The sequence below is a fragment of the Corythoichthys intestinalis genome, chromosome 2 (genome assembly GCF_030265065.1).
Source record: "Corythoichthys intestinalis isolate RoL2023-P3 chromosome 2, ASM3026506v1, whole genome shotgun sequence".
Taxonomy (NCBI): domain Eukaryota; kingdom Metazoa; phylum Chordata; class Actinopteri; order Syngnathiformes; family Syngnathidae; genus Corythoichthys; species Corythoichthys intestinalis.
In genome coordinates this window covers 30,121,070-30,145,692 of record NC_080396.1, presented here as the reverse complement: position 1 = coordinate 30,145,692, position 24,623 = coordinate 30,121,070, and the positions used below count along the sequence as shown (strand labels likewise).

Sequence of the window (24,623 nt, the reverse complement as noted above, 5' to 3'; positions counted from 1 at the left end):
AGCAAGTGTGTTAGAAACCGTTAATTACAACAGTCTGCCTTGATGTATCTAAATAATGAGCATCTTCGAAGGACTTTTGGAACTTATCAGGTTGCTGAAACACTGTCAAAAAGACCATTGACGCACTTTTATGCATTTATTCATGTAGCTGATCCAATCAGATTCAATAGCTCAAGGCTGAGTCAGTAACTGAATAGTCAAAAATACTCTAGAACTTACGGTTCATGTTTTTTTTTTTAATCTCCTTCAGGTTTCGCTTCAAGTTTACCATCCTTCTTAAAAATGCCACAAAATGTTTCTAAAAAGTGCATTTTTGTGATTTTCTCAAGTAGAGCCCCACAAAACAAAAAAACAAAAATCAAGGCTGGTGAGGTCAAAAATTTGCAACACGAAACCAACATGTTTCCCCAAAGGTTTTATAACCATCCTGTTCACACATATTTTTTCTTTTTACATAACCAGAGGAACAAAAAAAGTTGAAACAATAAACTCCCAAACCTTTTGTACAGAGAAAATCAAACTAGATGAAGAAAACGTCTCTTATATTAGTCCGTGTTTTAGCAATTGCATCTGCCCCTTCCATTTAACTTGGTGGGGAAGGACAAAACAAGCATGTTTGTGTGTGTGTATATATCACTTGAGACTCTCCATGTTGTATTTAATAACTATAATAACTATGTTCTGTATGAACTGGAACACAGTCGATCTTGGCCATTCAAAAGGTAATCCAGTCATATCTATGCGGGGTGTGTGCGTCCAAAACTAACAATGATGAGTAGTCAAATGTGATTCAGGTATTTGTGGATGCATGTGTGTGTGTGTGTGTCTGAAAGTCTCGACGATTAAGCCAGGCCAAATCCCTCAGAGCACTCCTGGATGGCCAGCAGCAGCATATGTCTCAACTTCTCATAGCTCTCATAGGCAGGGAGGTCCAGCTGGTTGAAACTACAAAGGACACACACACATTTAAGTTCACCATTATTTAAAAAAAAAACTCACACGTCATTACTGTCATACGCAACAAGTTAGTTTACCAAGTGTGAGCAGAGGGCAAGCGGTCTGTGGAGCGATCGTCACGGTGGATTTGGAACTTCTGAATGCCGTTCATTCCCTCCAGCGCAGCGAAACCCTGGAGCGGCACTTTGGATGTACCGGTGACAAACTGTAAGAACTTTGCTCGGTCCGCTTGGTCAAAGGAGCGCAAGGCCCTCCAGAACCACTGGATCTTGAATTAGAACATAAAAATGGCAGGTGAGGTATTTTGAGAATTTGAGGCATTTCTACTATTATTGAGATGTAGGCATGGGAAGCTGGCATGTTTTTCAGGTACCTGGATGGAGCTAGACTGGTATTTGTGGTATTCCGTGTTGGCCTTGAGGTCATCAATGTCAATCGTGGGCAAGCCAGAGATGAGCAGCTCTAACTCCTGCTCAGTGAAGATGGAGATCAGCCTCTTGGGGATGATCTCATAGAAGCCCTCGAGGAAAGCCGCCAACTGCTTGCGGATCGCACCTGAACGAAAATCATTCAAGCCTGTTGAACTCCCAACAGTGGCACGTTCAGTCACTTTTAACTAGGGTTGGGCATCGTTTGAAATTCAACGATTCTATGTTTCGATTCCGGTTCCGAACAATTCTCGATTTTGATTCTTTTAAGAGGCATGGTCAAAAAAAAAAAAAAAAAAAAAGGGCAGGGTCAAAAAATCTATAGTTTAAAATATATTAGTTGATGTTAATGTTTTAACTTCGATTTTTTTTCTTAATTATATGAATTTAAAATTACTATTACTTATTATTAATATGAAATTTATGAACTTCTAACAGGGTTATTTTTAACCTGTATACCAATATCAGTCTTTGAACTCGAATGTGATGAAGTTTCTTTTTCAATAGAATTTTTTTTTCAAAAGCTCACGGAGAAAACATTCATCTTCTTTTGCCATACATACACCTTAGCTGGGAGCTACAACGAAGCATTAGTATAAATTCTTATATTGATCATAATTTGATTTAGATGAGGCAAAATAATAAGGTTTTCTTATTTGTAAAACCGATTGTTGTGTTTAGACACATGCAATGTTTATGTTGTGACAATACAAGTTAGGCCAGTGAGTGGCGCTGTAGAAGTGTGTACGTATAATGAGAAGAGATGAGTGTCTGGCTAGGATTTTTTGTGATGTAATGTTTTCGCTGCTACGAGTTTATTAAAAAAAATAATACTTCGTATGGCTGCTTCTTTCTAAATAAGCAACACAACAGATTCCAAAACAAAAATCCTTTTCATAATGTTGATTTTAGAGCTATTTACTCCTGCCAGCGAGTCATTTTGCATCTATTTCTCTTTATATGTACTAACGCCGCCGAATGTCATTTTGCATCTAGTTCTATATACACGATATCGACTACAGCCCGACATAACAATACGACTTATTCTCGTACTATTTTCTATCAATCATCTACTGCTTAATCCGGGAACAGCAGAAGACCGACGTAATGTATTGTTTTACTTACCTGGTTCCGACGGCACAGCGTGTCAACTATGTAGCACTCTGCTAGCTTTGCACTTGGCACTTAGGCTATATTCCATGACAGGGTCCCCCCAGGATTGATAAATCTAATTTCAAGACTTTTAAGACCTTTTTTAATGCCATTTCAACTGAAAATTAATACTTTTCTCGCACCCATTATTTAGATATTGAATCATATTAAAAAAATAAAGCAACCGTGTTGTGTATTTGAGGGTGATGGTGGTGTTGTGCCGAAAAAAACTTACGACAGACTTATGACAGCTAATTTAATACTTTTAATACCTTTAATAATGGATAACTAAATTCAATGCTTTTTTAATACTTTTAATAACCCGCGGGTACCCTGCATGAAGCCGGTCGTGCATAATTGGTCGTGCAGCCACATTTTCATGATATAGTTGTGTCACAAATGTTGCACTGAGCTGACGTCTTTTTTTTTTTGTTAAGTTAACTTTTGAGCACCGCCACACCGTGTTCATGGTTGTAATCAAGTTGCAATGCACAAACACGCGCTTCTTGTGACTTTCGGCAGCATTTTTCCCCCCCCAATCGGCGATCAGGGCATCGAAACATGGAATCGAAATTTTAAAATTCTAACGGTTCCAGGAGAACCGGAGTGTTAGAACCAGGTCCCATCGATGCTCAATGCTCAACCCTACTTTTAAAGCCTTAGAACTGTACTCATTTTCAATACACTGCTTTTAAGAGTCATTTCAAAACATTTACAACCACAACCTTACCTGTCATCTTCATCTGGCAAACTAGGTGCACATATTCTTTTTTGTTTTCTTCCGTGACCAGAATGTTTGCACCATTTGGCTTGAGGTCCCTTACTTCACATACACCAAACTCTTGGACCTATACATACAAAGATGTTAAACTCCAGTTGCCTCAAACTCACAAACATGTCTCCTAGGCAGCACTCGTGATCAAGCTAGAAGCTCATTGTACAAACAGAAGCCAGACACAAACCTCTGTGCTGAATGTGAGCTCATAGCCCAAGGTGGAGACATCATTCTCCAACAGGTACACCAAACCCTGGAAGAAGGGGTAGTCCTCACTCTCCATGTCAGTGTACCTGGGAAAAGAAGAACAGGGGGGAAAAAAATGTTACACAGGAAATGCTTAGTTAGCCATTACGACTTGGTCAGAAAAAGCTCCCCGTCCGTCACCTGACACTCTTGCCCAGGATGTGCTTGTAAAAGCTGCGAGTGAAGTAGCACTCCAATAACCGGTTATCGTAGACAGCCTTGGCCACCACTCGGCCCACGAATTTGAAGTAGCTCAGGTGGTTGGGGTTGCAGTGGGACGAGGGATTGATGGTGTAGGTGACCCTATCTCCGGGCGACGTGCGGAAAAGGGCGTACATGGGGTTGAACATCTCGCGGGAGATGATCATGTACCACTCTCTCAGCAGGCCGCCGGCATCCTGGCCCTCCTCTCCTTCAAAGACAATGTACCTACAACACAAAAGTCAGGGGTGTTCTATCCAATTGCTTCTGAACGGCGGTGACGCAAAAACAGAAGCGTACAGCCTGTTCTTCATGTCCTCGGGACTTTTGCGGTGTAGTTCTCTGTAGGAGTCTTCAAACACATGATCTCTTCTCACATGCACGGCCATGTCCTCTTTTCGAAGGCCTTCATCGAGGCGTTCCAGCTCCTGGCGGAAATACCTGAAAGATAAATGACAGGTCAGCCCCACAGAAAGTCAGGAACTGAGCATGGGTCCAAAAGTTAGGAAATCTCTCTTACTTCCTCTTCACATCAAAGTCCAGGATGCGTATGTAGTCAACCAAAACTGCAAAGGGTCCGTCAGCCAAATGAGTGGTGGACTGACGAAGGATCTGATTGAGTACTGTGCGGTGAGTTTCTACAAACAAGGAAAATTAGAACTCGTTACACACTAACACAATGTGTGGCACCGATAAATATGTCTTTGGTTAATAGCAAACCAATATACACTGCAAAAAATAAATAAAGGGAACACTAAAGTAACACATTGTCGATATGAATGAAATATTTTTATTAAATACTTTGTACTTTCCATAGTTGAATGTGCTGACAACAATATCACAAAAACCATCAATGAATGTCAAATGTTTCAACCCATGGAGGTCTGCATTTGGAGTTATACTCTAAAATCACAGGAAAAAACAGCTGTCTTTGAATAACATTACTAAGGTATCCCATGTCAAATCTGATGTAATCAGAAATTTTAAATTTTCCATAGTTAATTGTGTGTGCTCTTTGACTGGACCCCTACTAAAAGCTTTGAATAGCTTATTCGGGGTGTCCCTTTCATGCATCTTGTCAGATGAACTGCTTGTATATATGACCATGTTCTTGTGTGTACCATGATACGATGTGTGAATCAACTGAACTGAAACTGAAGTGAAATGAAACAAGTCAAAGTGAAGCTCAGTAGTGTGTGTGCCTATATGACCTCCCTACAACGTATGGGCATGCTCCTGATGAGGTGGCGGATGTTCTCCTGAGGGATTGTTTAAAGGACATTACATCAAAGTTGGACCAGCCAGTCGTGTTTTTCCCCCACTTTTAATTTTGAGTATAACTCAAAATCTGGACCTCCATGGGTTGATACATTTTATTTTCATCGTTAATTTTTGTGTGACTTTGTTGTCAGCACATTCAACTATGGAAAGAAGAACGTATCAAATAAAAATATTTTATGTATTTTGATCTACAATGTGTTAGGTGAGTGTTCCCTTGTTTTTTGTTTTTTTTTTAAGCTTAGCTAAAGGCCAATGAGAAGTCTAGCTCACCGGCAAATCTGAGGAACTTCTGGGTGTCGGGTGGCAGATTTGAAGAGATGTGCATGGAGGAGGGTTCCCGGGAGAAGAAAGGGTCTAGGGATGACGGTGTCGCAGGTGTCAGCGGTGCTGGAGACAGCGGCGGAGGCTCATCTTTGATGTGAGAAAGCTGACTCTCCCGAGTGTCCCGAACCGGGGGTTTGCTCTCTCGCTCGGTTGCGTGCACGAGGAAGAATGCTTCCACAGCAGGCTGGAGAACTGATTGAGGTGATACAATTAAAGTCAATTTCGTGTCATTTGGAGAAGTGACATTTGAGACCCTGCAAATATGAAGATTGCACTGACCCAACACAGCATGCTGGTCATGGGATTCTTCCAACTCTTTCAAGCATTCGCCAAGCATGTCCCACAGCTCATCCAGCAGGAGCTGTTCGCTGAGCAGAGGGAGGTCTGGGAGTTTTTCCTCACTCTCGGACTGCCCATTTCCTTCTTCATCTGATGGAAGATATCCAACAATTTTACCACTGCTTTTTCTGTATGCTATAAGCTCAGGAAAAAAACAGCTCACACTAAATAATAGATTTAAATATGTTGGCTCATTGGGGCAATGAGTTCCTTCATAGATAGTTTTACCCCCACCAGTAGGTGAAACCTACAGTGGCAAAAGTTTTAGTATTTGTTTTCGTACGTTTCTGTGTTCAACATTAATCAAGAATGAATACAGGGCAGGATGTGTTTGTCAGATGAAATGGAAAAGGATTACATTTTGGAGTAATGAGGTCAAAGTTCAGGAAAGGCACTTCTAGTTTAACCCTTTAACACGGAACGTGTCGGACGCGACACGTTTACGCATATCATCCTTGAAGCCTTGTCACACTGTAATTACGTCACCCACGGGCCGCCGGTTCCTCTCATTTGAAAGTACGGAAGTTGATGTCCACACCAGTTTTTATTTGAAGTCAATCGACCAAGTAAAACGGGAGATAATGTCATTTGAGTTTTATAGTTTTATTGCACTCATTAATATGCATTAAAACGCTGCATGGACCATGTGTCTATCTCCATATTACCATCATTTCTTGTCCTTTTTCAAAAGCGAAACCAGCACAAAAGACTACATATCCCAAGAGCCGTTGTGATGTCAAGGACGAACCTAATGTGAACACTTTTAATAAATTGCCGAGCGAGGCGCCAACTAAGGAAAGGGAGGCATGCAAAGCAAGCAACGGCCAGTTGGATTGCGCGAACGACTTTGCAACGTGCAGAATGAATCGAAAACTACATTTAGCGCAAGCTAATGCATTATTTCATTAACTCAAGGAAGAGGATGAGCTGTATGTCGTAGTTTTCCCCGGATGAGTCGGCGAGTAGAATTGACAGCAGCGCGCAAACGGCGGAACAGTAGGCTGTGTGACGTGTGTGACGCAGCTCAGTGACCAGTTCAAAAGCAAACTTTATTGAATGCGCAAAAAAAAAAAAAAAAAAAAAACTTGGGTCCCATGCCTGAAAAAAATTGAACTGAACTACTTGTCAATATTTTTGAAAATACTTTTTTTCAATGTTATATTTTTTTCTTCACTATGAATATTTTCAAATTTTTATATAGATGTGTGTTCGAGAAGCTTGATTGCATGTACAGTACATATATACCTTTAATAAAGTGATGGGTACAATACCTAACTTAACAAAGAGATTTCCTCCAAACCCTTTTTGTGTTAGATGATATATATATATACATATCAGAGGCTGCACTAGACTTTTTTGTTGTCTGTCATTTTGACTGACAGTGTCATAAAAATCCAGTCATAATCTATTTTTACCCGTCACTTACATTTTTAAAATGATAATAATGACATATTCAATAGTATTTAGTTTTCATTCATTTTTAATTAATATTCTGTCGAACAAGCTTAACAAGAGACAAACAGACAGCGGAGTGCACCAATCAGCGACGGGCAGACGTGCCGTTAGCAAAGCGACGAGAGCAGGACGAGGGACTTGCGCGCGGAAGTAAACATACGAGGAGAATGGAGTTTATTCAACATGGCTAGCGCGAGACAGACTGTTGTCAATGACTCGTGTCGATGTGTTTTAGCTCATTTAAAACTGAATTTATCGCGGATTGGAACATATTCTCGGCTCTCCCGTTCGCCATCAGTGTTGTTGTAGAGACGACTTTCGGCGCGCAAGAGTGACGTTGCTCGTGAAGAACACGTCACGCAAATAAACAAATCTGGTTTGTCGATTGATTTTGTACCTACTCGAGAGGCTGTGTCCCAGACTTTTCTCTCAGTGTTTGAAAAATACAGGGAGAACAGTCTGGCAGTGCCAGGCAAACACTCAGTTGCCTTGACATTTTTCCAAGTAAGGCCAACGACGTCATGCATCAAGAGAGACAATAGCTAATTAATATGCTCACTCGCCACCCCATGGTCTGGATTGTGAATTGCAAGCTGTCAAAATGACAGATGGACTTCAGTTTTTTCCGTCACCGTTTTAAAAAACCGGTCAACGACGGAAAATATTTGGTTAACGCGACCCCTGATATATATATATATATATATATATTAGGGCTGTCAAACGATTAAAATTTTTAATCGAGTTAATTACAGCTTAAAAATTAATTAATCGTAATTAATCGCAATTAATCGCAATTCAAACCATCTATAAAATATGCCATATTTTTCTGTAAATTATTGTTGGATTGGAAAGATAAGACAAGATGGATATATACATTCAACATACGGTACATAAGGACTATATTTGTTTATTATAACAATAAATCAACAAGATGGCATTAACATTATTAAGATTCTGTTAAAGTGATCCATGTATAGAAAGACTTGTAGTTCTTAAAAGATGAATATTAGTACAAGTTATAGAAATGTTATATTAAAACACGTCTTAATGTTTTCGTTTTAATAAAATTTGTAAAATTTTCAATCAAAAAATAAACTAGTAGGCCTATTCTGTCCTCAATGTGTGTGAGTACACAAATTGACAGATAGCGAACATAAGTTCCAAAAAGAAATCAGACGGTGTGGCAAAGTTGCATGGGCTTTACTGAAGTCATCTCTTTTTGACAGGAGCACGTTTCTTGTATTTTTGTAAAACTGAAAATAACAAGGCAATGTGTCAATAACTTGCATAAATCACAAAATAACATAATAACATATGTCCATTTGAGCAGTAGCACTAGCCAATTAGCTCACAAGCATCTAACAATGTAACTGCATTTCACCATATATGTGAACAAATTCAAATACACATCATCAATAACTATCTAATCCTCATGAATATAAACAAAGGAGGAATATAACTCACAAGTGATGCATGTATTAGACACAAACAGTGTGATGGGGCTATGAGAACTGCCACTGAATACTGGATGCGGACGTTAGCTGGTCTGAATAGCACTGTCTATTAGTGTGAGTTCGCGTCGACATATAATAACGTCAGAGAAGCGCCGAAACCCAAATAATGAGCTGCAATGAATCGCCGGCAGAGGGCGACATTACGCCACATAACATATGCAAGTCACACCCAAGCGCCAGCAGAGGGCGGAAAAACTCCATAAAACACAATTAACAAGTTGGCCTTTCACTGTACTGACATTTAAATCTGTCTGAGCGGGCCTAGTGCGTTAATTGCGTCAAATATTTTAACGTGATTAATTAAAAAAATTAATTAACGCCCGTTAACGCGATAATTTTGACAGCCCATATATATATATATATATATATATATATATATATATATATATATATATATATATACACACACACACACACACATATACATTTTTTCTCACTATTTTGCACTGTATATAACCTGTTTTGACCATGGTATGCATAAAGGCCAAAAACGCCTATGACCATACGTGCTGTTTGTGTTGAATTGTCAAACATTAAACTATTCAATCCTATTTTTTTCTATTGAATGTTTATCCTAACAAGTTGAATAAGTATTATCAACCTTCAAAACGGTTGGTCGAACACGTTTGGTTGTCAGTGGGACATCAACATTACAAATTAAAAAAAAAGATTTTGGGATTTTTTTTGTGTCTTTTTGGGTCAAAAATGTGCATTATAATTGGTCAGTGAAGAAAACAACAGTTTGGACATGAAGTGCAAGGTGTCCTGAAAAAAGGGACCCAACTTGAACAATTTTTTCTTTGAAATATAAAGGCAACATCAGAGGCATGCAAATTTGGCCAAAATAGGCTTAGGTGTTCAAGGGTTAAATTGTGCAGCGTTCGAATTATGTGGAACATAATTGCTACCAACGTGCAGAGCTGGAAGATTAATCGAATTAAACATCCAAATCGTCAATAACAGTAGTCCAATACTTGAGTGTCCTTGCATTATTAGTCAGACCTTATGTTTTAATGCTATGATGTAATTCTGTCCTGTTTGCAAATATGACTTGATTAATTTTGCACTCGACCTTGAATTGTCAATTGAACATATGACATTATTGGCCATATATAATATATATATATATATATATATATATATATATTATTTTTTTTTAATCAGCCCTACCAACATGTGTTGACCAATCCAAGCTGCTTGATAGTATATATGATAGAATATAAATTAGGGCTGTCAAACTATTAAAATTTTTAATCGAGTTAATTACAGCTTAAAAATTAATCGCAATTAATCGCAATTCAAACCATCTATAAAATATGCCATATTTTTCTGTAAATTATTGTTGGAATGGAAAGATAAGACACGAGACGTATATATACATTCAACATACGGTACATAAGGACTGTATTTGTTTATTTAAACAAAAAAATCAACAAGATGGCATTAACACTCTGTTAAAGCGATCCATGGATAGAAAGACTTGTAGTTCTTAAAAGATAAATGTTAGTACAAGTTACAGAAATTTTATATTAAAACCCCTCTTTATGTTTTCGTTTTAATAAAATTTGTAAAATTTTCAATCAAAAAATAACTAGTAGCCCGCCATTGTTGATGTCAATAATTACTTACACAATGCTCATGGGTGCTGAAGCCTATAAAATCAGTCGCACCCAAGCGCCAGCAGAGGGCGGCAAAACTCCATAAAAATCTGTCTGAGCGGGGCATCTGCGTTAATTGCGTCAAATATTTTATCGTGATTAATTTTAAAAAATTAATTAACGCCCGTTAACGCGATAATTTTGACAGCCCTAATATAAATATTAGTTTTAATAAGTAGAAAAAATAACAGGTAGGCATCTAGGCATACTAAGCGTTTTGTCAATTCATTAAGAAAATCATTTTTACATCATAATTAACAAAAAAAAAAAAAAAAAAAAAAAAAAAAAAAAAAAAAAAAAAAAAACCCACACACAAGTGACCTCTGAGGAGTTAGGCGTCTTATGGGTTTAAATGTCTCACCAAGAGTTGACGAGTCCAGCTCCATAGACGGCTGGTCCACATCCATTGGCGAGTCATCTCTCTGAGCTGCCTGAGCCTCTGACACAGACTGCATGTCAGACTGTAGAGACCCAACCAGGGAGGGCACGGATAAAAAGATAGGAAACAGAAAACAATTAGCAATACATATGAGCGATTTACATATGAGTAATTTACCTCGAGTGATATAAATTGCCATGCAACAGGACATTTTTGATCCAATGAAAAAATGCTTTAGCGGATATGGGTAAAGCATGAAGCAACGCCAGCCAGCCACCACTTTGGATGATGGTCAGGGGGTTGAAAAAATTCGAGCAGGCACATTCCAGTTCTCTCAATTATGCCAAGATTGCCATGACATGTGGATCGCCGACATAGCCATGTCACAAAACACGTTTTAAAAAGACATGAAAATATTTAAATAAGATCAAATATATATATTTTTTTTCTCTCTCAAAGCACACAACTGAGCACCTTATTTATTTGGTTAGCTTCTAATTTTGAAAAAGGCAAAAGCACGGGAAAGCCAAAGCCATGGCAAAAAGCATGTCAATGGTTATCAATAAAATCGATAACTTCACAACTAACTAATTTATAAGATACGCTGTTCAAATACGTCCCCAGTATGCCGAATGTATTTGCTGTCAACGCGGCCCATGCTAACCGTGGCGGCAGCAGCTGTGCCAGCAGGGGGAGCAGCACCAGCGGGGGCATGAGACGCCGGGACTGACGATCCGGCGGTGGCGGCGGCGGCAGAGGCGGCAGTGGGCGGTGGCGTCTGCGTGAGCCTTCGTGCCCGCTGACCCTCTCTCACCATCTGAATGATAGCATCGGCCTCCGCCTCCAGTTGACGGACGGCGGCCTGAATGCTGCTGGCGGAACCCAGGCTTGAGGAGCCTGGCCATTGAGAGGGTGTTTATCACTCCATACTGAATCTCTCACTGTAGTACTTACAAGAATATAATTCTCTCACCTATTCGCCCAGTCTGTTTGGCTTTCTTGTTGGCACGTCGCGTGTCCTCACGCAGCTGGATAATAACCTGCAGCACTCGCAGGAAAAATTTCTGCGTCGATGTCTTAGAGGTCAATGAACTCATGCAGGGGAGTTGTAGTTCTCGTCCGCCAAGCGTCCGCTTCTGTGCAGCCACAATCACCACACTTTCAGCTCCATCGAACCTGTGCCCCGAACAACAAACACATTTAAGGAAAAGATGGTAGATAAAACAATTGACTTTTAATGTCACATGAACAGAACTCAGTGCTTTTACGTTTAAAAAAACAAAACAGTCATTGCCAACACTGTCACTGGCCTACCTGCTGGTCATTTTGCCCTTCAGTCTGGCAGAGATGGAGGTATCATCAGGAGGTGCATCGGGTGAATGAGATTCTGCGTGTGCTCGCCTCTGCTGCTCTAAGTTATACTCTCGAAGTTCCGCCAGTAGTGTACCTGAGAAGGAAACAAATAGAAAAGCGTAAGCAACTTGCATGTGTTTGCTAAAAATAGGACTTTGAATCTAAATCGCACTTACCAATTTGTTTGCAAAGGGTATAACCAAGGTGTCTTGCACCACTGAGCAGCAGTCTGAGCACAGTGTCTCTGGTGGAACCATCTCCTCTGGATAACTGAAGTAAAATGTTAGCTGCGTCTTCTAGACCCTCCTCTGAACACGAATGAGAAGTCAACACCTTGAAAAGATGGATGTATCGTGTAAATACGGGAGAGAAAACACAGCTATTGATTTATTGTACATCTAATTTTCACCCCAGAGCATTTTCTCATACCTCCACCGAAAGCTGAAGTTGTTTCTCCGTAAGTCCAGCGGAAGCAATCTTATTGTCATTCTCTGTGCTGTTCGAAGTGCTCTTTTTGGCTGTTTTGGCAGAATTAAAAATGATTATAATCTCCTTTAAGGGCTTTATAACTTACAGTATCTTTGATATTTTTCTACCTGTGAAGACTGTTCCAGTGGATGTCGATAATGGTGTGGACGTTGCAAACATTAATAGACTTGTCCCTGAGGAAGTGCTCTGATTCCCAGATGCCCCCGAGGTGACGGTGCCCACGACAGTGGGCTGGATGCTTGATGCTGCCGCAACCTGTGTACTGACTGGGGCTATTGATCCTGATCTGATAATGGGGTCGGCCGCCTGCGGAGTAGCGTGGCCAGCAGGTGCCTCTGTGGCCTTATTGTCAGGCAGGGCGATGGATATGAGAGAGAGCAGACGTAGCAGCTTTTCAGTGAGCAAGGAGCTACGCCTGATCACGGGATGGGACAGCATGTTCATCAACTGACCAAGAGGGGAGGTCTCCAGGCTTAACTGGAGTCCCTCGGACTCTGCGTTGCCCCCTAAAGGCACGGTCTTCATTGAGGCTTTTCCTTTGCGACTGACATTCATGTTGTCCAGCTTCACAAGCAGGTCCCAAAAATCAGTTGAGATTCCCAGAGACTGGGGAGTGATGGCCGAGGAGCCAAAAGCATTCTGTGCACTGGAAGCATTGGAGGAGTTTGGGTTGTTCTGACCCTGTGAACTTGACCTTGGTCCTCCACCCAAAGCAGCTACGCCTGAGGAACTTGAACATAGACGAGCCTCCAAGTCAGAGGATGACACGGACAGATCTTTACAACGCTGCTGAGTGAAGTGGCTGGGGAAAACCTGTGGTGTAGAGAAAAATTATCTCAAGCTTGCAATGATTGACAAATCTACAATGGCAGTGTGTTGAAAAAGTATTCATACTCATGAGCAACACTTAATTTGTTGGCACAGCAAGGAAAAAATGTTTCACCTCTTTGCATGAAAGGTTAACGCATAAAAAAACAGCCTTCACGGTTTCGACACCGTCTTTACTATAGAATACATAAGTCAATTTCATTGTTGTAAAAGTATTCACACCATTGCACCAAAGTTGATATTTTCAGTCAAAAATGAATCACAAACCATAAAATATTGCATCACAGTGTCACATGACTGAATTTAGTCATTTATGACTAGCTTACAGTAGCTTTATAACTCCCGATAAATTGTGCCCAATAATGACCTGTCCACCGTCAACAAGTGCTTGTTAGCGGACAGCAGTCATTTAGCCCTAGGAGCTGCTCGAAAACCTCAAAAAGTAAGTTGCTCCACTCAACACCATGTACTTCCAAAAACACTGCAAAAGCCAACAGGAAACTGCTCATGTAAGCGAGGGCAAAGCCCTCTGTATCTCTTGATGACCTGATGAAGTCTCTTGAGGTCGCTGGGACTAATGTAAACAAATTCACAATATTCTGCAGGTTACACAAGGAAGGTCTATTAATGCTGCAATGATACAAGTATCGGAAGGGGCCCCACAGCATTAATCTGCTCATACCAAGAAAAAAAATGTGTCGATGTTGCCGATTTCCGACCACGTGATCTGATCGGGACATCTTTAATGCAAACAGGTGAAACCTTTCCTTTGTTCTGTGCCAAGCAGTGCTTTTTTTGGCAGCCCTTTTAATTTTTCTCTTTGTCTTAGTCTTTTGGACGAAAATACTGATTGGTCTTAGTCATATTTTAGTCATTTCAAAATATTTTCGTCAGTCGAGTTTAAGTCGACGGAATCTCAAAAATTTCATCTAGCTTTAGCCGACAGTTACTCAAAATGTTTTCATCTGTAAAATTGAAATTCAAAGTTCAAGGTCCAAAAATAAAAGTTTCCAACAATTTCGAATAAAAATAGACGAGCACATATTGTAGCGTCCACAAAGACAATGCCAACTTTGTGAGGATGTCTCATCAGCAAGAAAAGCAGTACATTATTTTCAATGAAACCTACCTCAAAACCACAAACTATGTTTAAAAAAAAAAATGTCCGAGCATTTAACACCCTTTAGACTTACTGACCAGAAAAGCAAAGTGACTCTGGTTTAGACTGGCCAGTGTTATAAGAGGACGCTCGCCATTCTGATGCTAATGCTAGAATTTCATTTAGCGTCTGATCACTCTGCACGGTCCTGTAAAGGCTAAAGCAACATTGCATATTCTCTCTTGCCAAGATAAGGAAAAAATAACTTACTGAGTCCAGACAAGCAAGGTGGAGCGTAAGCCTAGCTTCAAACCCATCCTAAACTCCAAGGGAGAGGCGCAGCACATCTCACAAGTGACACAACACAAACACTGCCACGATCCAAGCTGACGTACTCCACGAACAATATAAATGTAACGACTTGTGAACATATGACAGAAATAATGTCACATTTTTGTCTCTTATTCGTCTCGTTATGTTCTCGTCTCCAAAGTCACGTTTTTAGCTCGTCATAGTTGCAAAAAAAAAATTGTTCACTGACAAAATATTTTTGTTTTCATCATTGTTGACGAAAACAACACTGGTGCTAAGAAATTCAGTTTTGGTCATGGGTAAGAATACTTTTGCAACACACTGTACTTCATCTTTAATATCCCACCACTTTGAGGTAATGAAAGTGTTGCCATTAATAAGTATGCCTAGCCAGTCAGTTTAGCCAGTTGGAGAATTTACAAAAAGTTCCAAAAGCTCAAAACTTATAGCATGCTTCCCCTAATGAATGACTATCATAAGATGTTGATGGTAGGAGTAAAAATGTGATAACCAACCCCGTCACCCCCTTTATCAGATAGCGATGCGCAATTTACCTTTGCAAGCTGGATGAGTGTGTCTAACACATGTCGACACACCACAGGAGCAGCTTGCGGGTGGATGTGTACAGTGGAGCCTCCACCTCCCGCACACGTGACTCCTGTGGCAGCTCCGGACACACCTCCCCCCAGGGCTCCAGATGCTGCAGAACCCGCAGCCGAGTGCCGGTCAGCATGTTTCCTACTAGATACTCGTTGGATCTGGAAGATGTTAGTCCGGCAGCCCAAAGCCGCATCCATAGACACAGAGAGCCAAGAAAGTTGGCTTGAACTGCGAGATTCTACTCTGTTCAGAAGCTCGAGGGAAGAAGCCGAAGAGGACGACGACGAGGACGAAGAACAGAGGGAGGAAGTCGAGGAAACTTTCCCCCCGCAACCTCCTTGGGCGCCCCTTTTCCCACGAGAATCTTCGAGACGAGTGGTCTCCACGCAGACCTCGCTCTCACTGCTGCGCTGGAGGATGGACAAGAGGCTACGAATGACCCACCCACGAGTCTGAGAGTGGTAGCAAAGATTCCTGAGCACACGGTGTAGTCGGCTGGTGTTCAGCTTTGGCTCGTCCACAAACAGCAACACCAGCAGACAGGACAAGGCCTCGTGGTCCAGCAACAATCGACCGCGCAGACGCAATAAAGAGTCCACACTCGAACTCGTTGGTCTTAAGAAAGAAGATATAGTTAAGATTACAGATCAAATTCAAAAACACCTTTAGTTTACGCATAGAAAAAATTAAAAGGTTCTTACCTGTGGTTAGAGCTGCCTCCCATTTGAAATGTGCCTCCTCTCTGGACAGCCAGCCGGGTGTACTGGACGCCACGATTGCTCCCTAACCTACTGGTGAAAGCTGGCGAGCGCAAGATGGCCGATAGAGCTGATGTTGAGCTATGACCAAAGAGCCTCTCATGCATCAACTGCCTCTGTCGCGCCTCTTGTTCTCGGCGCAATGCTGCCGCTTCGGCTGCAATGTCGGGTGGCATGACTGCTAACACGCTGTCCTCCATGTCCTCCAGCACACTACGTCGGAGCTCCGAGGGCAGCGTCTGGATGAAGGTAACTGGGTCCAAAGGAGTGTCGCCCTGTGTAGGCTGTTGGGAAACCTCCCTGCGTTGCTGTTCGGCTCGTTGCTGGGCAAGGACCTAAAAATAGATACATTTTAAAATAAATGGCAAAGTTGATTGAACAAGTTCGAAGAAATCTCTTTCCTTTATTTTCTGTCATTTTTAATTTCAGTCAGCTTTCTTACCTCCTCTTGTATGGCAGGGGGCAATGCAGCAAGGAACTCGGGGCTAACCTCCGTAACCCCTGGTCCTGTTAGTACAGGTGCAGTAGAAGGAGGCAGGGTGGTAGCAACAGCTGAGCGGGATGGTGGTCGGATTCCCAACTGATTTTGAAGGACCTCCCTACGAATGTCCTCAGGAAGAGCTGCCAGAAAAGATGGGTCTACGCCTTCTGGGAGACTGATTCCTGCAATGGCCCCCCAAAAATGTGTTAACCCTTTATAGGGCAAGGGACTTTTTGGGTAATGTAACCCCGCCCCCTTCCATCATAGACATGGCATCTACATATATGGAAATCACATTTAGGGTCTTCATTAACCATTGGTATAGAATTGTGACCTCATTATTAATATTATATATACACACAGGGGTACCTTGACATACGATCACTTCGACACACGATCTTTCCGACATCCGAAGTAATATTTGACTCGCCATTTGTTTCTACATCCATCAACATGCACAAAATAGGATAATTCATGACCGCGCTGCAGTTTCTTTGTTTTGCCGCAAGACGGACGCACAGCAGATTTTCTTGCGAGAAAAATCAACACGTGTTCCAAGTAGGTTAGTGCAGGTGGTGAAAAAAGGAAAAAGGTGAGGCTCAGCATTGAAATGAAGATGGAAATTAGGAGTGGAAACCTCTTGGTACCTCACGATATGATACGATACGATTATCGATACAAAGCTCACGCTAACGATCTGACGATATGGCGATACAACGATTATCAATACATTGCTCAGGAAATAACTAGGATATTCTATAACTAACTAATAAACAGAAAAACAAGCTTCTGCTGTGAATTGGAATGAGTATCACTAGTAGACGTCCAATCCATTTGAACCGGGAGGGTTCAAATGGACTTCAAACGGATTAAACATCTATGGCCATCAGTGGCAGCCAACGCCAGGCAATGAGGTAATTTTGGGACATTTAAGGTCATTTACCTGTTGATTTTCAGTTACTTACTGTTGATTTTGGGGTATCTGATGGGTCACTTCCTGTTTATTTTGCGTTACAGAACAGAAAATGACAAGGGAATCACCCAAACTAATAGGCAGTGACTCAAACTCAACAGGAAATGACCCGTAAATGCCCTAAAATGAACAGCAAGTGACCTGTAAATGCCCTGAAAATCGGACAGAATGACTGAATGCTCTGGTTTTGAATGAACGAACATTCTCAGTCTAAATGGATTGGGCGTCGAGCACCGTCAATGCAGCCTTAGAGTTAACTGAGACACTATTGTGGTGGAAGATTTTGGTAGCAACTTGTTGGTTCCTTTAAAAAAAAAATTTTTTTATTTTTTTTTTTAGACAATGACACCTTTTTAAAACAATATCTCGATTCTTGGCAGGAGCATATCGATAACCTTTTGAGATAGAAAGTATCACGATATATCACCATTTCGATACTTTGTCACACCCCTAATGGAAATGATAGAAAAATATGAGCGTTGTGTGCGCATCCGTGAACTGTCTCGACAATACGGCCGTAGAATGTCTACAATCTTGACGGTCCTCCTCCGACCTCCTTTCACCAGTCTTTATAAGGTGACAATTAGGATTGTGCTAACATTGCCAAAGAAATCGCCAGGTTTTTAATCTTTTATTTCAGAACTTGTGCAACACAACACGCCTACTGTTCGCTCCAGTTGACAACAACAAAACATAAAAATTTCTACCGCACCTTTCTGTCACGTAAGCAACACTGTGCATTCAGGTAGAGCACGTAAAACGTCCGCCACATCAGAACCCAATTCGTTACATTATTCAAGGAATTATTATATTATTATTCCAATTTTCATTTATTTTATTCATTTTTTGTTTTGCTATGTATAATTGCCATTTGATATAGTACCAGCAGAACATATTAAGGAAAGAATGGAGTTATAATTCTTCATTCTTATGGGAAAATCCTGCTTGACTTACGACTATTGACTTCCAAAGAAGGTCCTGGAACAAATTAAATTGGTATGTAGAGGTACCACTGTAAATTATGAATTATAAATAAAATGTTAATAGAAACAACAACAAAATAAATAGACTCGGGTTTTGGTACCTCGATAACACATTTTTTCATTTTTAAAATTTCGGTATAAATTTTAAATTTTCGGCATTTCGGTAAAATATAGGCCGTTTAATTTTCACAAAGAGAGTCCCTGTAAATCGCAGCCAATGAGTTAAATAAGTTCCCTATGAAGTGTTAATGAAATTACGTCACTTGAAATTACTGTAATTTTCGGACTATAAAACACCCCCACCAAATGTAAAAGCAAACTAATTTGTTAATAGATGAGCCACATTGTGACTATAAACTGCAGATGTCCACACTGTATGAAGGCCTTTTTACACCAGGAGAGGCATGCAGCTCGTTGGAGTAGTCAATAAATTTGACTGGACTATAAAACACAGTGTTGAAAGCGGGGGGAAAAGGGTAGCTCATAGACTGAAAAGTATGGCATATACACTTCACCTGCTAGTGGGTCCTCTTCTTCATTGCTTGTGGATGGGAGAGGTTCTTCTTGGATAGCCTGGGATTGGCTGTCAGCACTGTCACTCCGGAGAATTGCTTCCGTAGCAGACGAGACTGAAGTTGAGCTAAAAAAAAAAAAAAAAAAAAAAGAATGCAATTTCTTCAGACCCCATAAATGTATCCTTTCAAAATCAATAATGACAAAAAAAAAACCTCACCCAGTCTCTGCATCAGTCTGCCTGTCAGTCAAGCCGCTCTCAACGCTTCCAGACAGATCCTGAGAAACAAGAGCAGTCTGGGCAGGGTTGGGAACTGTGTCTTCTTGCGTGGCAGATGCTGGACTGCTGGTATCCATTGGTGACCCCTCCAGTCGTGACACACCAACTACTGTAGGTTCTGAAGTTTCAGCAATATCCGGGCTTGAGGCTGGGAAGAAGAATGTTTGTCACTACAGTATTCAATTCATTATAGAAGAAATCTTCAAGTCTTTCTACAATTGTTACGTGTAACAACTAACTAAACACTGTTAATTTAAAATTATGGGCATCCTTACTCAAGGCCAATCTGTATTAAGAGAGTTAGTCTACCTTCCCTGCCTTCATCCAACGCTCCTCCACCACCACCACCATCACCACTTTCTCCTCCACTGCCTCTCTCACCGATTGTGGGTGCTGGAGACATTTCCATCTGAGATGCTTCTGCTTCACTGTTTAGTCTGTCAGCTGCAGACAAAGGCGGAAGGCGCGCCCCTGCCAGCGCGGCCAATGAGCTGGCGTGAGACTCAGCCAATAGTAGACCAGCCATCGGTTGGTGGACTTGTTGATTAATTGCGGTTTCCAAGGAAACTAGGGCCTGTTCATGTGGAGCTGGGGTGGTGGGTGTAACCTCTCCAGAAGGGGGCGCAGTGAGGAAGCCTTCTGATACCCTGGGCGGGTCCAGACATTGCACTGCACCTCCTTGAGACTGCTCACCCTCTAAAAGAGACAAGTATGGGAATTTCTCAAAATCATTTCAAAGTCATTTTGCGACACTGAATCCAAATCTGACCTTAGTTTCAGTAAATTACTCTTTTTTTTTAAGGGGGGGGGGGGGGGGGGGGGGGGCAAACAAGATTTATTTTTGACCAATGTAAAACTATTGCAAATCAATATTTTCAACAAGGTGGGAATATAGCTGGTAAAACCCAAAAGCAGCAACTTGTACAAAATAATAGTTTTTTTTTTAAATTACTAAAAATAATCACTTGCCATATAAATGGTAAATAATAAATAAATAAATACATGAATAAACTGAGCAGCAGTTTGTGGTCCCCAAAAGAGACAAATATGGAAAATCAGTTGTATGTTGCGACAAAACACAAAATGGGACATAGTCATAGGCCGATCAAGAGGAGTCACACTCAACAAAAAAATATACATTCTGGACATTCTGGAGGAAGAAACGCACAAAATGTCTGCAGATTGAACATCTAATTTCGCATTCAATTTCAGGGGAGAATAAATACAGCACATACAAACAAGTTGTCAAATGATTCTACTGAGGAAGGCAGTAAGTTGTATAGTTATCTCCTAAGAGGGGTGTACGATCCCCAACAACAACACAACTTACTACCTCACCACTGCAGAACCAGCTTCAAAATGATAAAATTAAAGATACATTTAGATATTTTTCTGCCAGTGATGCCGTCAAGATGCTGTGGCGTTGCCATAAGAAAGACAGTAGACTGTATAGTTATCTCCCAGATCTGGTATGATCCTAAACTATACAAACTACTACCTCATCCCATAGCACACACTGTTGACTCGAAGTCCCATGATTTCTTTGCTCGTCCTATTCAAATTAAAAGAAACAATTTTGAAATCCTGTCGACTAGTCAGTACCTGCATTGCTTTCTGCACCATTAGTTGTCACCAATCCAGAACCCTACAGACAAGGCAGACAACAATGAAAATATGAACGTCATTCCAGGTATGCCAGTGTGCAAGAAAATGTGCAAACCTGCAGGCTCTGCTCTCTGGTCTGTTCTGCTCCAGAGGCCCTTTGCTCATTTTGTTTGAACTCCTCCTCCTCAGCCAACTGCCGCCTTCGCTTCTCCCGTCGCTCTTCTAACTCCTCATCTCGCAAACCTTCCAGATGCTGAAGGATTGGCACCTTCACAACTGAAAAGAGATGTCCCTATTTCATCTCGACTCTTGCTATGCCTCACAGGCGAAAATTGCTCAGCCCTAATACCTCACGTAGATTTCAAATTTCTAATTATGCATGGGGAAAAAAAAAAAAAAAACACTTTCCTAATCTTTTCCATTTCCCAAAACTTACCTGCTACGCAGTCGTGCATACTTTCAGCATCCAGCACTTTACATTCATCTGTCCATCTAGTTAAGGCAGTAGGAATGCTTGAGAGGGTTCCTATACAAATAAACAACATATAAAGAATTACAGTAAATTCAAACTACAAGCCCATTACGTCAACAATAAAATCTTAAGTAATGTCACCTGCTTGACCTCCCGTGCTGCTCTGCTCATGGAAAAAGTCATCGAATTCGTCATCGGAACGTGCAATGATGTGAACATCCTCATTGCCGACCAAAAGTCGAGCTCGACCACGAGATTGCAGAGGAAGGGAGCTGGACAGTTGTAAAATGTCTGCTGCTGCACTTGGGCCCAACAACCTAGATATGGGAAAAGTGGGAGAAATGTTTAAAATCACAGAAACCATTTAAGAATGTCACTTGTGGGAAAGGCGCTTTGACAAAACAGCCCTTACCGCTGCAGGATGAGTGGAGGATTCGGCTGGCGGTTTCCAGGATAGTGGACATGAATGGTGTGCCCACTGTTGGCAGTGAGCTGCCTAAGTGTCCGCTGGCTGCGACCCATGCCTTGTGCTAGACGGCTGCTTGTGCCTGCTACACCGAGGGTGAGGGAACCATGGTCAGCATGGCGCACCATGAGTGGGTGGGAGCTAGGGATGTTGCCTGGGGAAGGAGGAATGTCGGCTGATAGAAAAACAGAAAACACAGGTCGGCCTGAGTGAACAGCAGAGCAATATATGTAAACAGAAACAATTGAAGCATGTCTGACGTACAGGTAGCGAGGTTGTAAAGAGAAAAGGAGTTTACCGCTGTTGGAAAACATGTTGTCAAACTCGATGATGAGGTCATCATCCCTGTCGAATCGCTCAAAGCGGATATGAGGAGCAGCATTGATGTCAGGGAAATCCTCATCCAACTCCATCTCTGAACCTTCATCATCATCATCCTCATCTCCTTCCTCATCATCCTTGAAGAAAAATGAGCAATCGTCAGTTTTAATGAGCAACACTACTTGAGTGAACGTTCTATAAACCACTGATTCTAACCGGGTCCTCCTCCTCTTCCTCCTCTTCCTCCTCTTCATCTTGGCTGTCATCATCATCATTGCTGCCACTGGAGTCTTCCTCTTGTGTATGTTCCTCATCCTCGGGTTCCAGGATATTCATGGAGTCTAATCACATAGGATGAAGAATTGTTAACATCTGGAACAAAGCATATTTGTCAGTTTATGTGAAAACCATATTTTTTTCCCCCCTAACCTTCTCGGTTTGCCTGGAGAGTGGATGCCTGGCTAATATTGGAGGGGGCCTCTTCCATCAGCACATCCTCTTGCGATTCATCCTCAGCACTTTGCCCGACTGAAGCGGAATCATGGATGGGAATTATTTCTTTCAGAATTTTTTCACTTTTAAATGCAGGCCTCAATTGGCTTACCAATGATTGTACTATTGACAGTACCGCCGTCTCTCTCAAGGAGCTCATCAATCAAATCCACCAACTCATTCTCCACCTTCATGCACCATGCCATGTTATGAACAGAAACTTATATTGTGGATATAGTGAAAGAACATTTAAATAGCTTGTATAAAACAATGCTAGTGACCTGCATTGCCTGTGTGCTGAGAACCTCTGGCTGACCAGCAATTACCACTGTATCTCCTTCTGTTTCTCCATCCATCAAATCACTGTCTGCTCCCTGCACCCTGTGATTGTCCTCCACTGGCTCTGCCTCGCCAGATTCACCTGTAACAATTGCCAGGCATCGGTTTACGTTCATCTTTGCAAACACTGGGAAATCACAATGTAGTATCCCTTGAGGAGAGACACCAGATGAAATTAGAATGAGGTGAATGTAGATACCTTGATCTTGAGTGTTGCTGTTGCTATCCCGAGCGACCCCCACATTGTCATGCTCGGTCTTGTTCTTGCTAGAGCATCCTTTACTCCCAAACAAACTGCTGGGCTGGTTAACAATGCGGGACAAAGTCTCTAGAGGCTTGAGGGCAGCATTCACTGTGTTGGCCATGTTGGGGCTAAACAAAATAAATATTTATTAGCGTCACTCAGATTCATTGCAGTACTAATTATTCACAACATATCAGAAAGGTCAATTACAATATACCCAATCACATACCTCGACAAATCCAAACTATGAGGCACACGGGCCAAGTCACTGACCAGTCCTTTCTTGAGAAATAGCCGGATGATATTATTCATGCCATTGTGTTGCGTCTTGGCTGCTGCTGTGCTATAGAAACTGGATGTCGAGGGACATGATTCCATGATGGTACTGATAATGCACATCACTGCCTGAAGCCTGTGAGAGAAAAAGAGGAATTGACGTTTGCCAAACCGCTTAATGGTTGTAATATCTTCTGAGTGTATTGTAACTAATCCTGATTACCTAGCATGTTTTTCAGCTCCTTCTGTCATTCCTAAAGCCCGACTAAGAGCAGCCTTCACCTCAGTAACCAGAGCAACCTGGGCATCAGTGCCAGTGCCAGCAGCTGCAAGGCTGGCAAGGAAAAGACGGGCCAAGGCTGGGGTGTCCTTGTCCTCTGAATTCTGAGTGTGAGGCAGCAAGTGGTCGAGCACAAAAGCTAGTACACTGCAATCCTGTTGGGATACAAATGTATAAGTCGGGAGAAATCTGGCACTAAAAGCAAAGACACCTCTAAGCAATCAGACTAAACCAAGCAGATGTTGCTGCCTACCTCCTTGATGAGCTCAGACTGTCCTGCAGTGTAGCAGTAAGAGGCAATTAGTGTGGCAATGCCAACATAGGAGCGCACCAGCTCAGCCAGCAGTCTCAGGATGGTGGAGGTTGGCATTAAAGGTTTGCTTGCCTTTAACTTCGCAGCTTTAGCCTCCTCTGAGCTGCTACTCTTATCTCCCTCTTGCTCTTTCTTTTCCTCTCGCATTTCCTCAGGCGTAGAGGCTAAGAAAAATTAATTAGGGTAAATCACTGGTCGTCACACCAAAGTTCAATGACAACACTGAAAGGGTTAATCAGTCATTTTTTTGTGGGGGAGGCCACAAAAATAAATCACCTTCTCCTTGCGGTGTGCCAGATTGTGATGACTCTGCCACAGCTCCATCCGCAGCAAAAACTTGAGTCTGAAGGAAAGGCACCCGTTACTGACAGTACGTTTTCACCGGATAATGAAAAAAGGGCTTCTCAATAAAACGAAAGTCACTAATAGAACTAAAG

At 41.6% G+C, this 24,623-nt stretch overlaps 1 protein-coding gene across 3 annotated transcripts in view; it reads right to left on the bottom strand.

Annotated features, from left to right (window-relative positions):
- Positions 1-400: 400 nt before the first annotated feature.
- Positions 401-24,623, bottom strand: part of huwe1 (HECT, UBA and WWE domain containing E3 ubiquitin protein ligase 1) — a 63,817-nt gene continuing 39,594 nt past the window's right edge. For 2 of the 3 annotated variants that reach the window (XM_057825443.1, XM_057825450.1), the window contains 38 exons: positions 24,463-24,529; positions 24,127-24,350; positions 23,817-24,028; positions 23,547-23,729; positions 23,273-23,445; positions 23,016-23,155; positions 22,847-22,922; positions 22,672-22,770; positions 22,459-22,583; positions 22,220-22,379; positions 21,868-22,096; positions 21,597-21,772; positions 21,420-21,509; positions 21,099-21,259; positions 20,981-21,023; positions 19,688-20,074; positions 19,319-19,526; positions 19,101-19,225; positions 16,591-16,811; positions 16,092-16,483; positions 15,345-16,005; positions 12,659-13,364; positions 12,492-12,580; positions 12,239-12,395; positions 12,024-12,156; positions 11,683-11,885; positions 11,374-11,606; positions 10,692-10,791; positions 5,644-5,793; positions 5,311-5,556; positions 4,280-4,397; positions 4,060-4,200; positions 3,700-3,987; positions 3,500-3,605; positions 3,268-3,385; positions 1,331-1,512; positions 1,035-1,225; positions 401-945 (listed from right to left, as the gene is read on the bottom strand). In XM_057825443.1, the coding sequence (XP_057681426.1) occupies positions 843-945; positions 1,035-1,225; positions 1,331-1,512; positions 3,268-3,385; positions 3,500-3,605; positions 3,700-3,987; positions 4,060-4,200; positions 4,280-4,397; positions 5,311-5,556; positions 5,644-5,793; positions 10,692-10,791; positions 11,374-11,606; positions 11,683-11,885; positions 12,024-12,156; positions 12,239-12,395; positions 12,492-12,580; positions 12,659-13,364; positions 15,345-16,005; positions 16,092-16,483; positions 16,591-16,811; positions 19,101-19,225; positions 19,319-19,526; positions 19,688-20,074; positions 20,981-21,023; positions 21,099-21,259; positions 21,420-21,509; positions 21,597-21,772; positions 21,868-22,096; positions 22,220-22,379; positions 22,459-22,583; positions 22,672-22,770; positions 22,847-22,922; positions 23,016-23,155; positions 23,273-23,445; positions 23,547-23,729; positions 23,817-24,028; positions 24,127-24,350; positions 24,463-24,529 (7,416 nt within the window). In that variant the 3' untranslated portion in view covers positions 401-842. The remainder of the gene's footprint in view (positions 946-1,034; positions 1,226-1,330; positions 1,513-3,267; positions 3,386-3,499; positions 3,606-3,699; positions 3,988-4,059; positions 4,201-4,279; positions 4,398-5,310; positions 5,557-5,643; positions 5,794-10,691; positions 10,792-11,373; positions 11,607-11,682; positions 11,886-12,023; positions 12,157-12,238; positions 12,396-12,491; positions 12,581-12,658; positions 13,365-15,344; positions 16,006-16,091; positions 16,484-16,590; positions 16,812-19,100; positions 19,226-19,318; positions 19,527-19,687; positions 20,075-20,980; positions 21,024-21,098; positions 21,260-21,419; positions 21,510-21,596; positions 21,773-21,867; positions 22,097-22,219; positions 22,380-22,458; positions 22,584-22,671; positions 22,771-22,846; positions 22,923-23,015; positions 23,156-23,272; positions 23,446-23,546; positions 23,730-23,816; positions 24,029-24,126; positions 24,351-24,462; positions 24,530-24,623) is intronic. The other variant, XM_057825459.1, reaches the window with a different exon arrangement.